General features: G+C 39.1%; 1 protein-coding gene across 2 annotated transcripts in view; it reads left to right on the forward strand.

Annotated features, from left to right (window-relative positions):
• The window catches only part of APC4 (Transducin/WD40 repeat-like superfamily protein), a 110,800-nt gene extending 102,433 nt beyond the window's left edge, over positions 1-8,367 (forward strand). Inside the window, exons 13-19 of one of the 2 annotated variants that reach the window (XM_087699720.1) lie at positions 4,215-4,313; positions 4,590-4,694; positions 4,809-4,944; positions 5,111-5,347; positions 5,459-5,623; positions 7,247-7,331; positions 7,603-8,367. In XM_087699720.1, coding sequence (XP_087555846.1) covers positions 4,215-4,313; positions 4,590-4,694; positions 4,809-4,944; positions 5,111-5,347; positions 5,459-5,623; positions 7,247-7,331; positions 7,603-7,706 — 931 coding nt within the window. In that variant the 3' untranslated portion in view covers positions 7,707-8,367. The other variant, XM_087699722.1, reaches the window with a different exon arrangement.
• Positions 8,368-13,728: the final 5,361 nt, after the last annotated feature.

Raw genomic sequence — 13,728 nt, forward strand, 5'->3', positions numbered from 1 at the left:
AGGTAGTTGGCTTGTCTCTTCCTAGTGGTACTCAACTTGTGGGTCAATCTTTGGCAGATGATTCTTTTATGTTCCTTAAGGCTAATCGTACTAATGTTAATTGGACAATGGTGGCGTGGAATCTTTTTGCTTTGGCATCATGTCTTCATATTAATACTCAGAAATCTACACTACTCTCCTATACGGGAATGATCTGCAGGCCTTGGGTTGGCATGGAATTGTGATCTCAAAGGGAAATATAACCAGACACTTGGGATATCCTATCGGTATGGAGGTAGCTCCCAGTGCCTTATTGGATTGGATAGCCTCCCAGATTCATGACAAGGTTGGTCTTTACATGCCAGACTTAAAGTTGCTCAATGTATTATGATCAGTATGATATCGTTCTTTTTACCATTGATATCGTTCTTTTTACCATTGCTTCCTTGGACTAAGAAGTCCCGTTTGGAATTGGTTTAGCCTATTAGATTCATGTTGTGGAAAAAGAAAGGCAATGGTTTGGGACGTGTGGATTTTGTGGCAGAGTCTGAAATGCAAATTTGGGATCTGATCTAGGCAAGATGCAGGCATCTTATGGTATAGATGTTGATTTCCTTGACTAGCAAATTTGAGAAGGGGAAGAAAAAGAATCAATGAACTTTGCTGTTGACACTTTAGCTGAGTATTTTTATGATTCGGTGGAAGGAGATGAGATGGGCAAACATTGCAAGTTGACGTTTGATCCTCCGTTTTTGGGTGCTTTAGGGATGCCTCAACAGATATATGTTCACCTCACTTGCAGACAAATGAGTCTTTTCAATATATGCTTGGCAGTGCCAATAATCTAATGAATAGCTATGCATGTGTGACTAAAGGAAAATCAGGCTCTTTACTATGTGGTGATCCTATAGTGACTGTCGTGGGGACAAAAATAGTGTTACAGCAGATTGCTGCCTTCCATGAGAGTGTAGCTATCGTTCCTGTTACGGGTAGGACTCCTTTGATTCCTTGTAATAGAGCATGGCTCATAGTTCCCAGGAAATGTGTTTCCTAATGTTAGGAAAAATTGGAAATGTCAGCCCATTTCATAAATGTTGGAAACGGTTGAATCTGTTTTTCAGCTGCCACACAATAATCTCCCATTTGTTTTTTTTGGACATTTTGTTTTTTAAATCAATGCCCATTTAAAGTCCTGTGGACGATCCAATTGTGGAGTGTTGATGAAATTCAGATGGATGATTTTGTTCATGGTGAATCGTGGGAGCTGCATTCGTCAATTGCGAGCGACCCTATTCTGCCCCCGAGTCCAATCCTGGCTTGTGCCTACATGCATTGGTTGTTTGGCTTGCTCTTGCATGTGGTTAAGTCTCAACACATGGCTGATTACTCTTTCTTCTACTCGTATTCTTTGCAAACAACAATTGTGTATCTGCTGTCCATGAACCATAACAGGCTACAGTCAACGAAAACAATCCGATTTCAGATTTGTGATTGCTGCCCAATCTATTTAAGGAATCACATTGAACACATGTGACACAACTAATCCCATGCTTATTTTCCATGCTTAAAATGATGGTTGAACTACCTCAAGTTTTAAATTGCTGCCCATTGCCTACATAAACATTTTAGGTGGGTGCCCCAAACTTTAGCTCAAACTTGAATTCACACTCTTTTGACCCTTAAAAGAAAGCTTGAATCTCATGTTTGAAAACCAACAATTTTTGAGGTCCTATCCATGCCTAACATTGCTTATGCAATTGTCCATCATGCCTAGGGCCTAGAATAAGTTTATATACTTGTGAGATACTCCCTCTTCAAAAATGGCAAGTGACCTCATTGTAGTTCTTTAGCATCTAGAAAGAGCAAACCAAATACATGTGAAGAAAAATGATGCATGCAACTGTTGCTGCCATATGCATGTCCCGACATGTATTGCAAATCGGAGTTGCCCTTATGATACTTAGTGCTATGGTTTGCATTGATACACAATTGCAAAAGCCCAAAGAGTAGTGCAAGTCCAAAAGAGGATATACTGTCAACAATAGTACATCAAATGAACATATAGTACTGTCAAGCGACCTCTAGAGAACTGAGCTTGTCTAAAGCAAGGGAGTGCAGGTGCTACCCCTGTCTTGAGCATTGAGCGATGCTCCAAACCTATGCTTTGTTGGACCTAACTAAGCCTTAACCATAGTTGCCAAGAAACCCGTTCCATAAGGTTATGAAACTTGTTTTATACCTAGGATGAATGTATGAAACACCTAGTTGTCCATGATGATTGGATATATTGATGGCTCCTTTTACAAGTAAAGTTGATTTAAGCCATGGATAGTGGACCATGATGCATGCAAATATTGATGCTATGTTGAATGTTCATTTGCATTGTATAGAATAATGAATAATGTCAATTTGTGTTTTCTATGTCGTACGGGTCATACAGTATATGTATATGAAGGATTCATACTTTTCTTAATCTTGAACGAAACCCATTTCTAACATTTTATGAAACTCTTATGAAACCTATGAAACCCGTTTCATACCTCCTGTTTCAGAAACCCTTGGCAACTGTGGCCTTAACCAAAGTAACGGCTTGGTTAGACCTAACCTAGGTAAGCTCTAAATGAAATGCCTCTAGATAAATGTGCAGCAATGGAGGTGAATCATCGAAGTTAAGCCTCCTCCATGGACTTAACATTCATAGGTGATTTAACTTTCAAAACAACAACAAGAGTGGGAAGCCTTACCTCTAACTTATGTGCGGATAGTTACTTTGGACAAGAGTTCATCAAGTTCTTCAACAGCTCTACATGTTTTGTGTGCATAACTTTCTACCATAATTGAAGACCTGAACTGCTTTTTGATAGACTGCACTGAGGACAATCTCAAGAGATATGCCATTCCTCTTCACAATGATAGCATCTCTAAACTCTCTCTTTGCTGCGAATATGGTATGTGTAAAATTTGAACCTTTACTAATGGCCCCAACTGCTTCGTGACAAACGGCACTAAGGTTAATTTTTAGAGAGATGCCCTTTCTATTCTCAATGACAACACCTCTAATCTGTTTCTCAAAAGAGAGCCTGCATCACAACACAACATACTGAAAACAGAAAGGATGGGGCAAACATGTGCCCATTCCTATAATCATCGCATGTGACCTATCTTTTGGAGAAGCCAAAATGATGTTTCCACACGAAACATGGACTTGTCTAAGTATTCATTAGGGGCGTATTCCTCTTGGAACATACGATCTATCCCAGCATGAAACTCATGCCTTGTTTGTACGCGCATCCATGATGCCTGATTGTAATATGATGTCAAAATCAGGCTGTCCATCCTAGCAACAGCACATGCTTTTCTTCATAGAGCTCCATATATGCAAGGCCACCAGAATGAGAGATTCACGCAATCCCATTTGCTGTGTTATCCTCATCAAGTCTCACACACAATCAATTGATCCGGTGTGAGAACCAGCCCACCAGCATATGCTTAAGTCTTTATCTCAAACCCATCACTAAACCTTGCAGAATTATGAAAACGTGGGCCTTGGTAAAATGTAATTAACTACCCAACCAGCAATCCATGTCATATAGCTTTTGCTCTATTTTGTGGCTCTCTCAAAGTCACGTTCTATGCCAACATACATTTGCAAACAACCCAGGATGGCAATATCATTAAAAAGCATGGTAAAAGATCCACAAGCAAAGATACCTTATATGACAGTAACATAAGCCCTCAGTTGTGTCCATGGAATGAATGTATTGCCTGCACAATATGGCCAAATAGTCACATTGCGGTAATATTGAATTCTTGCTTCTTCCTTTAGGATCTGTAGTAAGATTTTCAAAAAGCAAGCAGTAACGCATCAGCATTGTTAGCCAGAAACTTAACAAGGCATGAATCCACATACCACACATACGCTTTCATAGGTGCTACGCTCCTCAAGATGCTTTAGCCAACCTTTTGTTCAAGGGCTGCTTGGCAATAAAACCAAGACTGATTGTGGCATGGTAGTAGGACAAAGATACAAGGATATTTGAAACGTATTTGTATAGCAAATTTGATAGTTTCTATAAGTGTGAAGTACACTTCTGTTACTTATCATTATGTGATGGATCCAGAGGTTCAAGCTCTTAAAATCACACATATGATGACTCAACCTAATTTTTGTTTAGTTTACAAACTGCTCTTTGTATCAAGGGTTTGAGTGCTAATTTCTTGTATAAATTAAACAGCGAAATTGTTGCAGAGTTTCTCAGAACACAGTTTGTTACTGATTTTGTGGGTCCGCATTTGGCTCCTGTTTCCGATGGGTTAACTCTGCATATGGACTCGTAAGTGTCATGTGTATTCAAATCAGGGCCTTACTTTTATATTGATGCATATTATAGCTTCTGCTTGACTGAATGTGTGCCTGCAATAGAGTGTACTGATCAGCACTTGAAGAGTCAATGTAGTGCTGAACATTAGAGTATGGTGTGTTAGCTAAGTGTTCTTTACTCGTTTTATGAGCTGTCTTATGGCTCTTTCTGAGCATTCACCTCAGGCTTTTATTGTGATAATCTGGCTTGGAATGTTATGTAAGAAGTGCCCTCTATTTCTGTTTTTAGAGAAGAAGTTGAACAGCTAGAAGAACTCGCTCTGATGGGTGGCTTCAGAGATTGTAAATTTTTTCAAAATACTCTAAATAAACAAATATCTCTCTTGGTACACAGGTATGATTAGAACAATTTTGTAGTGTTTTGAGCTTTGAATACTGGGTTTATTCCACAGCTACCAACTTTTTGTATGGGTTTTCTCTCATTGGGGAATTTGAATTTGTTCTGCAGTTGCGAAGAAGCCTTCTGCATGCCATCAAAGGTCGTCTCACCAAAACTTTGTTGTGAAGATATTCTACTGTTGTGCGAGCTGAGAAGCCCATACATGGCTAATAGTCATGTACCAGTCTCGTTGGCATACTATGAGGTATGTATGTGACTCAGTTTCTGAGAGTCTGGTGGTGGAGGTATACTTAGAGCATGTGTTAAAAGAACTGTAAATGCCGGCAACGGCTGTTAAAATTCTATGTTGTCTTGTGTTTGTGCTAGTGTGTGTGATTCCTTCACTAACTGAAATTACTGGTTTTCTTTAGGACAAAGAAAGTTTTCCGTCGATGAAGCAGCCTTCAGGGGAACCAAGCTTGATTTTCTCAACTCATTATATATGCTATCAGATGCAGAGCATGACTTCTGATGGAGAATCTGGTTTCATTGGAATTATCCGTAAATTGAGAAAAACTTCCAAACAGGAAAATCAAAGAGCAGACTTGGAAGTCACTGCACTGCGTATTCAAGAAGGGCTGTTCTGTATTGACTTGGCCTTATACAAGGTATCCCCTGAAGTCTGGGTGTCAACTTTGGATATTGATACAACCTGGTTGCTAGCTTTATGTTATTATACCATAGGTGTGTATGACAATACTCATGGGGATTACATGCAGGAAAGGCAAATTGTTCTTCTGTTGGGTAAGGGCGACCCAGCAAGGATAGACATACCTGCAGAAGCATGGTTGATGGTCCTGGATACAAGCTGCTTTCCATTCACGAGACTGGATGGATTGGCATTCTCTATAAATTCATCTCTTTCGCACACATGTCTGTCCATAGTAAGATTTTCACTTTCTTTACTCAATATAGTTTGTGATAATTTCAGTATGAATCTCTCTAGTCTTATCCTGCTGTAGTGTGTTTGGGTTTAGATGGTCAACGTCTTGCTCAGTCTGCAAGCAGTGGGGGAGACTCTTCAAGAAGGCAGGTGTTCATCAGGAGACATACAGGGTACAGGTCATGAACAAGTGTTTAACGTGCAAGCAAACCCGGCATATCACCAAGAGTTGTCGTAGGATTGACAAGAAGGGCTTGACTCCCAGGGTGGGAGTCAAGTCCATGGATGCAGCCACTACCAGCTGGCATGTCCCCTGTCCCACCCCTCTGTATATGGGGGGACACACTATCGTGAACCTGTACACTAACGAACATAGAGTGACATACAATGGAGCATATGTGAGCTCATATGATGATGTGCCAGATAACAACTGCTAGCACCTTGTCTCAGGTCATAGGCGATCACATGTTAAGCAGAGCAAAGTACCACTCAGATGCATCGTGGTTACTCTAGCAGCTTGTACTTCATCGGATGTGCATCTATACCAAAGCAGTAATGAAGTAATACTTCTGAAGGGCTCACCTATGAACAGGAGAGGTTGAAAATTGGCGCTGGCACTCTGCCATGTCAATGTCCACCATGGGGTTGAATATAACATATGTGCCTTTTTTTTTTGCTGGAGTGAGCAATACAGCATAAGATTCCGAACATGACCTCCTCTGCATTAGAAGATCCTAAGCCCAAGAAATAGTGTGTGTGAGAACAGTAGTGAAAATTCTACATAGTCCACCACACTAATGATCAAAGATTACTTGCTCCTTCATTGCAGAAGCAATTAGTAGAATGTAACATCACTACAGTAGAGCCATTGGTAGGCTTAGAGTAAAACAAGCTAGACACTGCCAGGTGTCCCTGTATTCTGGCAAGTAGGACCACCAATGGCTCTTTACTTAACACCAGGTCTTCACCTTCACTGTTCACATACATGACCAGCTGCCAGCAGTATGTTATCATGGACATAGAGGCTCCTTTTAAGGCTTTTTGTAAAGCATCATAGCACTCGATCATTGCTCTCTGTGTATCATCAAACCAATGAATCATTCAATCACAATGGCATAGAGAAGAACACTTCATTTGGTTTGTCGTTAGGAATAGAGTGAAACAAGCTGGAAACCGCCATGTAACCTTGTATTGTAGCATGTACAGCCATAGTTGACATGGCTCTGTAGGTGTTCCTCTTTTGTGCTTGCACTTCAAATAAGTGTTTAGCGGTCTTCTTACGGCTTATGGCAGCTCTGTGGTCTGAGGTGTTGAAATACATGACTCGATGCCTTTCCTTATAAATGGCGCCTTTCCTTATAAATGGCAAAATTTCTCAGCTATGCAATAATGCTAGGAGATGCTCCCATTTTCGAGATTTTAATGCATCAGCACTCACGACAACCTCATCCAGCTGTGTCATGGTAAACTTTTCCTCGTTCACTTGCCCACATGAATTTCCACGGTATACTCATGAGCTAGTTGTCGACTTATGGAGGCATCCAGCTACTTGCATCATGGTCAAACGCATATCTTGGACTCGCCCATTTGATTTTTCTAAGTATTGTTGTATATCTTTTTGCAGGGAACTGTAGTCGATGTTCGCCTGACAAACGGGAAAGCACGTCTGCTTTCATATAATGATGCTGTAGCCCCACTAGCCGTTAGTGGTATGTTTCTCAGTATCTTGTGTTCCTGTAGCTGTGATGAAGGTTTTTCGCGTCTGACAGTCGAGTTAGTTCAGGGACATGTTTGGTTTTAGAAGGGATAAAATGCTATAAGCGAGGAAAATAACGGGTTGAAATTGGTTTGTGACATTCTGGGAAACACAAGACGCGGGCAGTTCTCTATATCGCATGCTGGAATGACGTACTTCCTTAGTTGATAAAGAAGAATTCTATGCATGTTGTCTATCCTCACATTCTTTTGTTGTTGGTCTAGCTTCGAGAGGCCTCGCTTGTATATTCGCTGGACAGCGGAGGGCGTTACTCTACGACCTGGAAGAAGATGAAGACGACGGAGAGGAAGACACAGAAATGGATTGAGCAGTCAAGTGATGATATATAGATAGAGGCGTCTTTCAATGGATATGGCCTTGTGGGTTTATAACACAGCAAGCTTGGCAGGCTATTTGAACTGCTCGAGCAATGCTGGCAGATTAGTTGTGGTTGCCGGCCATTCTTATGTGTCTTGCGTTGGTTGTAAAGCTCAGCTTCTTCTCTCTCAGCTGTAATCCTGACCGACTGACAAGTCCAGTAATGCGCAGCGGGGCTTCTGGTCAGCTTGTAAGCCAGATGTAAAACCCGACGGCGGTGAGCCCGTAGACGTGGCACCTACTCATTTTGATGGCCTTACCCTTTGTCTCTATTGAATAGATCACCTTTGCCTGTAGAGCCTATCCCGTCAATGTGTGCATGAACGCTGGCGCGATGGTCCGCCGTCCACGCATGCATCTGTAGACCAACATTTTAGACAATGATGACAATGACGACAATGGTTTATGTGCACGTCTGCACGCGTGAATAGAGATTTGCAACCATATGGAACAATGCATGATTCCCCAAAGTGATTTTTGTGTGCATGTACATGTGATATGAACTTGTGCACACATACATATATCTCCTTACAATTTTTAATTAGCAATGTATGTAGATAAGTTTGTGAACACATAAATATGCATGCATATATTGAGAGAGAGAGAGAGAGAGAGAGAGAGAGAGAGAGAGAGAGAAATCAAATGGAATGGGCACAATGTAATTGTTTAGCGGGGAGACATTGTAAAGCAACTTGGGTATTCCTTGGGAGTGGATGTGCAGCCCAAACACTTGCTGAATTGGATCTTGCAAAAATTAGAAGCCAAATTTGTCTATTGAAAATCTCCAACTCCGCCCTTTCATGTGCACCTTAAAGTGGTGTAGACCATTATGCTTTCCATGCTCACTTTTGCCATTGTTGCCTTGGTCTAATGTTGCTTTGAAGAATCTCACCTACCACTTTTGTTTTATGTTGTGGAGAAAAGGCTATGTATATTGGCATATCATGGTTTCTTGGAATTGTGTGTTTGCATATTGAAATCTGTAGGGGAAGGGGTGTCTTGGATGTGGAGACCCATATGATAGTCCTTTGTTGGTCGCTTTTGTAATGCATGCGTGCTAGTCAACAGCCTTGGGTAATTATTGTCTATTTTTTCCTTGATCATGATGTTTGCCAGGGTAATACGAAGATTTTGGGTTGATGGCATGTCTTAATGCTAAGGTTGAGTCCTCTACATCTGCTTCAGTTCTTCACAATCACTTGTATGTTTGTAGATATTGATACTTTGCAAGGTTTGACCACATCTAGTCAAGGACAGATCATGTGCTAATTCTTTCCAAATGGAAAATTTAGCGGTATCTCTTTTGCTTTTGTGGAAGGACAAATAAAAGAATAGACCCAAGTTGAATCACATGGCTCTCCTTGGATTGGTCTCGGTGGGGTAGATGCCACTCTCGCCTCATGGTGCAATCATGCCTTTTTGCACTGTCATATGGGTCTTCTAAGTCCCTGGTGGCTATCGTGACCTTTGGGGCAATGTTTCTAGCAGACCTTTGTAGGATTGCAAATCTTTTCTTTTCTTAGATTTGCCATGTCCCTAGCAGGATTAGAACCTTTCAAGCCACTTGAGTCTCCTCTCTTCATATGATTAGATTTACCAGCTCATGATTAAAGACCATTCATGGTTGATAATCAAGGCTAATGCATTTTGGGGGTTGCACAAATCGAAAGCGCGGTGGAAGTTGATAGTGATCAAGGGATGGCACAACAAAACCCCATTCAAATGTAATGCATTCATTTGGTGCATGGTGGGTGGCCTTTTCCTTGTTTTGGCTCTTCGTTGTCATGGTATTTTCAATGGGAACTACTTTAGTACTGCTGTAATGGAGTCTAACTGTCATTGATTTATCTTGTTCCTTTTTCCATGAAATTAGACTCGTTTATGATATTTGGTATGCTGTGGTGGACACTAGGATGCGTCCTTTTGATTGGGTTTTTGGTAAGCCTAAACATCATGGTCGCAATTCCATATGAAGATTTTGTTTCACTTTCTTAGATTATGGGGCTATTGGCATATTTGGGCTACTTTCAATTTATTCATTTTTTATGTTGCCTTGGTATCCAAAGACATGTTGCAAAGCTGGAAGGACTTCTTTAGTGGTAGTTGGATCTTATTTTGCACGTTGATATTGTTTATAAAGGATTTAGTACATTGGTATCGGGTGGTTCTTCAAGGGACCTTACCTTGATTTTTGTATTCCTTTATGCTCTTTTCTCCTTTGACCTTTGTGTTTCTTCAGAAAAGAAATGCATGATGGCTTAGGGCCACCCTGTATCTTGTAATCTTATAATCTTGTACATTTTTTTGTAATTAATATAATTACCTATTACCTATTACCAAAGAAAAATAGAGATCAAATGGTCTTTACTAAAAAAAAGTGTTGGTCAATAGCCTTGGGTTTCCATAACAAACTTCTTTTTGGAGGACATGAGTGTTTTGCATGGTGATACTTATTTCAATCCTCATAGTGTTATGCTATCTATGGTGATCAACTTGTAATCCCCTAGATTTGCCATGTTATTCACACCTAGTTCGTTCATGGGAAGTGGTGCTTGAGAAGTCCTCTTGGCACCAAGCAAATGATCAATTGCACATTAATTCTCTACAAGATGATTTGTTAGTTGCTTCTAAAATTGTTTCATGAAAAGAAAAGCATCAAGCTCGGCCTAGGTTGCACAGAATGGTAAGTCTACAGGTAGTTTCAATTGTTTATGTGCTTCCACTTGCATGGTAAACTTTGATGATATTTTGGTTAGTTTGAAGTAGTTTTTATGTACCTAGAGGGTGTCCTAATTTATTGTGATATGCTTCTACTTGCACAAATTTTGATATAGTTGCGGTTAGGGTGAATAAAATTTCATGTATTTAGAAGGTATCATAAATTTTGGGAAACCATTTCAATATCTTTGCTTGTTTGGCAACTTTTTCCTATTTGGAGGTGGATATCTCTTGGCAAGATTGAAAAAATAGTGAAAGGATGATCTTAGAGCACCAATTTACCAATCAGATATATTACTTACTAAAAAATAGAAATGATCGATGGATAAATGTTTTCTCTTCTAGGTCTTTGCAATGGTAGAGTTGTTAGCGTGCTTATGTTATTCATGTGGGTTTGCCATATCCTAGTTTTGAGCTCATGTCAAAGTTTGATGGAGGCATAGGAGCTTTGGCAATTTAGGTGCATTTTCTTTATTTGTTGGCTTCTTGTGTGCATTCCTAGGTCAGTTACTATTTTCCACAGTCTACAAACACCTGTTGGACATTGTCATTGTCATATGGGATTTTTAAAGGGTCACCTTTTTTTTGGGCACTTTTCACTTCAATGATTAGCATTAAATGTTGGTCGGCTAGCAAATACATATGGTCTCTACTTTTCAAGGCATTGTGCTATGTTGTGGGGGCATCCATGCACCCACAATATTGACTTTTTAGCAGATCTAAATTGACAACTTTATTCAGCCATGTGACGATTGTTTGCACTTTTACACTTTTGGGGCTATTGCCATAATTGGATTATTTGGAATGCATTCCTTTGTTCCCCTTTTCGAAGTGCATAAGCACCCTGGCCATTTGAGAGGTCTCTTACATTAGTCGTTTTGGGAAAATAACTTCAACTATGTGTGGAGACTAGGAGAGTAGTGAACTGGGGAAGAACAACAAAGTTGAGTGGCAAAGAATTGGTTGGCAATTTGCAAGGGTTCTCTGGGGAGCATCTTTAATGTGACCCAAAGTTGTTAGGATCCTTAAGAATTCAATGCTCTATCAAGTATTGCTAACTTTATCCATGTTGCATTTGGATGACCTGATGTAAAGGAGTCAAATTGTTGAGCTTCCTCTACTTCACAAATCCTTTCATATATATCAGATTATTTGTTTGTAGGGACAAGCTCCAAGATGATTAAGAGTGCATGCAAAAGAGGTGAGGATCATCCCATCTTTATGCAGTTAGATGATTATATTCATATCATACTTTTATTAAGGGAGGCACTTTCTTCCTTGAGAGTAGTCACTTTTGGGATTCCATGCTTCTTTTTACTTTGATTTATGTTTAGCATTGTAACTTTACCTTACTTTTTCAACAAGTGTAAGCTTTGCAATATGTTTGCATATGATAATAATTTATATAACTTATTGTGAGTTTTGCATAATTGGTACTTGGGATTCATTTGTCACCATAAACTAGACATGCTCTCTAGGAAGCTCTTTAAAGAAGTTGCTATTTTTTAAATAGTGAAACATAAGTAATTAAAAAAAAAGTATGTCTACATTGGAATGCAAAAATTTGAAGATGAGAGTAAAGGTAGTGTTGCAAGCATAACTCATTAACTAATAGTCTAAGGAGTTTACATATGCACATGTGTGTGACTAAATTAAGCATAAACAACACATAAAAGACCAGGAAATATGTGTTGGTAACTAGAATCTAGCTATTATCATTAATTTCAAAGATGGGAAAAATTCCACACCAACTTGAGGGCCAATGCAACCCAAGGATATTTTAATTGTAGATTGATAAGAAATTCCATTGTTGAGTATGTTTACAAATAATAATAAGTGATGGTATTCGAAAAATAATGCAACCATCAATACTTACACCATATGGCAGTGGAGTTACAAAGAGTGAAATGTAATCTATATTGATTTTTCAAAGGCATCGTTAATCTAGATTCATAAGCAATTTCTTTGTTTCAATCTATGGATAAGTGTCATTGTAGCTTCCTTACTCAAATAAGAAGAAGATTAGAGTCCATGAGTCCATTAACCATTGTGGCATGTGCACTATGTGCTAGGCTTGTTTACGATTGATGTTGTTCATGTGGAAAATGATGCTTTTTTTTGGGCCTTCTATCTTATGTATTGTTACTTAGCACATGTAGTAGTAGATATTGTAGCTTTTGTTGCAAGCTCACTTTGCAATATTATGTATATATTGTTTAGTTATTAAACTTTGGATTACTATTTTTTGATCAACTTCAAAAAGCTCCACTTCATTGCACAAATATGGGAAGGTAGTAATCAACTAAATGCTTGGGTCTAGTACGTTGGTTAGTATGTAATGCACATATATATTCATGATATAGCTTGAGAAGCTAGCAATAGACTTAACATTTGGATCTAGGTGGTTTTTGTCACAATTCTTTCCAATTACACCTTGAGATAGCATTCAAAAGAGCATTCACTATGTTGTAAAAAGCATTGTGATTGTCTAATTTTGTGAGGTATCACTCAATATCACTCTAAGATTAAAGGTTGGATCTTTAGGAGGATCCCTCAAGGTGCCCATTGGAAGAAGAGTAGCCATTGCATTTTGCATATTTGACTCACAATTTCAATCAACAATAAGATGAAGAAAGAAACATATAACTCTACCTATGGTATTTCAAGGTTAGGTTTCCTTTGACATTAGTTAAAGGCAATGTTATAAGATCATGACCTTGCTTCTTAAGTTAAATTTTCAATGAATACTATCTTCCTTCTAGACAGATTGTGATTAGAACATATCAAAGAATCCCATGATATTATAGACACCTTGATCCTTATGAAACTAATCAAGAAAAGGGAAACCTTCAAGATTCTTGACCCTAGTGGCTTAAGAGATCTTAAGAGGCTATTAGTCTTTTTGACCTAAAAAAGGAATGATGTTTTAAACTCCAAAGAAGACGGGATTGAATATTCGAAGTTAAGAAAAAATAGCCAAGTAAAGGATGTAACATCCTTGCTTGTTTGTATTGCCGAGCTTTAGTACGCTGACATTGCAGCTACTTAGGTATGTAAGACTCCACCAAAAGCTTTATTTGTGGCTCATAGAAATATCAAGCAACCAAGTTCACAGTCATATCTTGCATTTGGTACATCATGACACATAAAATCTTTTCGCACTTTTTGAAATTGGACTTGCATATAGATACAATACGTTTTTGAAATTTGACCTACATCGAGGTACATATCAAAAGCACACATTTTGTAGAAAA

Source organism: Lygodium microphyllum, chromosome 19 (genome assembly GCF_053477565.2).
Source record: "Lygodium microphyllum isolate KBCC chromosome 19, Lygodium_microphyllum_v1.1.10, whole genome shotgun sequence".
NCBI classification, from domain to species: domain Eukaryota; kingdom Viridiplantae; phylum Streptophyta; class Polypodiopsida; order Schizaeales; family Lygodiaceae; genus Lygodium; species Lygodium microphyllum.